General features: G+C 43.6%; 1 protein-coding gene across 1 annotated transcript; it reads left to right on the top strand.

The window, feature by feature from the left end:
* The first annotated feature begins 237 nt into the window (after positions 1 to 237).
* Positions 238 to 1,914, top strand: LOC132752436 (putative nuclease HARBI1). The gene is made up of 3 exons (XM_060742760.1): positions 238 to 557; positions 742 to 1,353; positions 1,446 to 1,914. Exons 1-3 carry the CDS (start codon positions 238 to 240, stop codon positions 1,807 to 1,809), a joined length of 1,296 nt encoding a protein of 431 aa, XP_060598743.1. The 3' UTR covers positions 1,810 to 1,914.
* Positions 1,915 to 2,171: the final 257 nt, after the last annotated feature.

The raw sequence follows: 2,171 nt of genomic DNA on the forward strand, positions 1-2,171 counted from the left end.
GATCATCCCGACCTTTACACGATCCCTACACGATCTCAACTCGACCTACTGGATCTCTGCTCGATCGGTGTCAGATCTTTCCCCGACCAGATCGTCATGGTCGTACTCGAGTCGTAGAAGGTCGTGAACAGTCGTGTACCAAAAATTTTAGAATAAAAACTTCAAACAGTGTTGATCATTATCACTTCATCTTGAAACTTCATAGTATATGTTGTGTCCGGCATAGTATAAATATTTATGGAGATTGAGCAGTTGCAGTTGTGGGCCAGATGGTTAGAGCTCCAGAGAGACAGGGCCATTGCTGTGCTAGAGTTGGAACAAGAGGAAGAGGCTGAGGGTCGTAGGCATAGACGTAGGCGACAAATGCGCAGGAAAATATGGATGAAGCAGTGGCTTGCACGACGACCACTGTATGGGCATTATGAGCAACTGCTACAGGAGCTAAACAGGGAGGACCCAAAAGGATACAAAAATTTCCTAAGGGTAGACGCTGATATGTTTGGGGAGCTTGTTGATCGCATATCACCCAGAATTCAGAAAAAGAACACCAATTTCAGGTAAATCATGGGTTCGATTCCCCATCATTTTCACGTATTTCTGAAATAATTAGTCATCGAATTACTTTTCCAACCATTTGACTTCTACAGCTCTGTGCAATTGTCACTAATATTTAAGAAATTTTAATACCGTTGTATCATAGTAGGCTAGTTATTACTTATCATTGTCCAATCTCTATTTCAGGGAAGCTCTGGAGCCTGGATTGAAGTTGGCGGTCACTCTTCGTCATCTCGCAACTGGAGCCTCGTATTCAGACTTGATGTACTCATTCCGAGTGGGAAGTAACATAATAAGTAAATTCGTCCCTGAAGTTTTGGATGCTATAATACAGGAGTACTCTGAAGAGGTGCTGCCAGCCGTCGTCACTGCTGAACAATGGCAGCAGATTGCAGATGACTTCCGAACCAAGTGGAATTTTCCTCATGTCTGCGGGGCTCTTGATGGTAAGCACGTGAGGATAAAGAACCCGAAGAACTCTGGGTCTCTGTTCTATAACTATAAAGGCTTCTTTTCCATAATACTACTCGCACTCGTAGACGCAAACTACAAATTCATCTGGGTAAGCGTTGGTGCTAATGGCAGTGCATCCGATGCCCAGCTATTCAATAACACTGAACTCAGAACCATGCTAGAAGAAAACAACCTTGGTTTGCCGGACCCTGATCCACTGCCTGGCGATGACATGAACACCCCATACTTCCTCATTGGAGATGACGCTTTCCCGTTGAGAACTTGGATGATGAAGCCATACTCCAGACGCAACTTGACCAACGAGGAGCGCATATTCAATTACAGGTTAGACAATCTTTTGAATTACTATTGGCAAAATAGCTATGCATTTAATCAGAAATTTATTCTTATAAACCATCACCATCCTTTCATTTTAGGTTGTCCAGGGCTAGACGAGTGGTAGAAAATGCCTTCGGTCTTCTCGCTATGCGGTTTCAGTGCCTACTTGGCTGCTTGAACCAGATGCCCGAAACCGTTGACTTGATTATCCTTGCATGTGTCACACTGCATAACCTTATCAGCATACGGTACCCTGCCATTGCAAGACTGGCCGTCGACCAAGAGGACGAGCATAACCATTTAGTACCTGGTGAATGGCGCCAAGGAAGACAGTTGGCTGATGGTGATCGGACCCATGGAAGAAATGTGGTGACATCCGCTGGGGTCAGTCAGAGGAACTACCTTAAACACTACTTCAACTCCCGAGCTGGTTCAGTTGAGTGGCAACAGAATATGATTTAGTGTGTTAGTTACTTTGGAGAGATATTTTAATGACGCTTGGCGTGTATAACCTATATGATGCGATTATGCACAAGTTAAGTAGTTATTAAAGTGATTTCCGATATGTTTAAGTATAGTAAAATAGATAAATATAGAATCCCTAAAGAAAGCCCAACACGGCAAAATTGAAAATGTTGCAGGCTCGGTTTGATTGAGCCTGTTCATGGACGGTACTGGAAAGTGCAAGTTACCGTCCACGCCCCCTAGCACCGGCTTAAGCAGAATTCAACATTTAAACGTGAAATAGTAAAATTTTGAATTTAGAAACATCCGCAGATGTGTTCATACGGCGGTTATCATGGAACCTTCAATGTGACACTTCC

The sequence above is a fragment of the Ruditapes philippinarum genome, unplaced genomic scaffold (assembly GCF_026571515.1).
Source record: "Ruditapes philippinarum isolate M1 unplaced genomic scaffold, ASM2657151v2 ctg25540_1_1_1_1, whole genome shotgun sequence".
Lineage (NCBI taxonomy): Eukaryota > Metazoa > Mollusca > Bivalvia > Venerida > Veneridae > Ruditapes > Ruditapes philippinarum.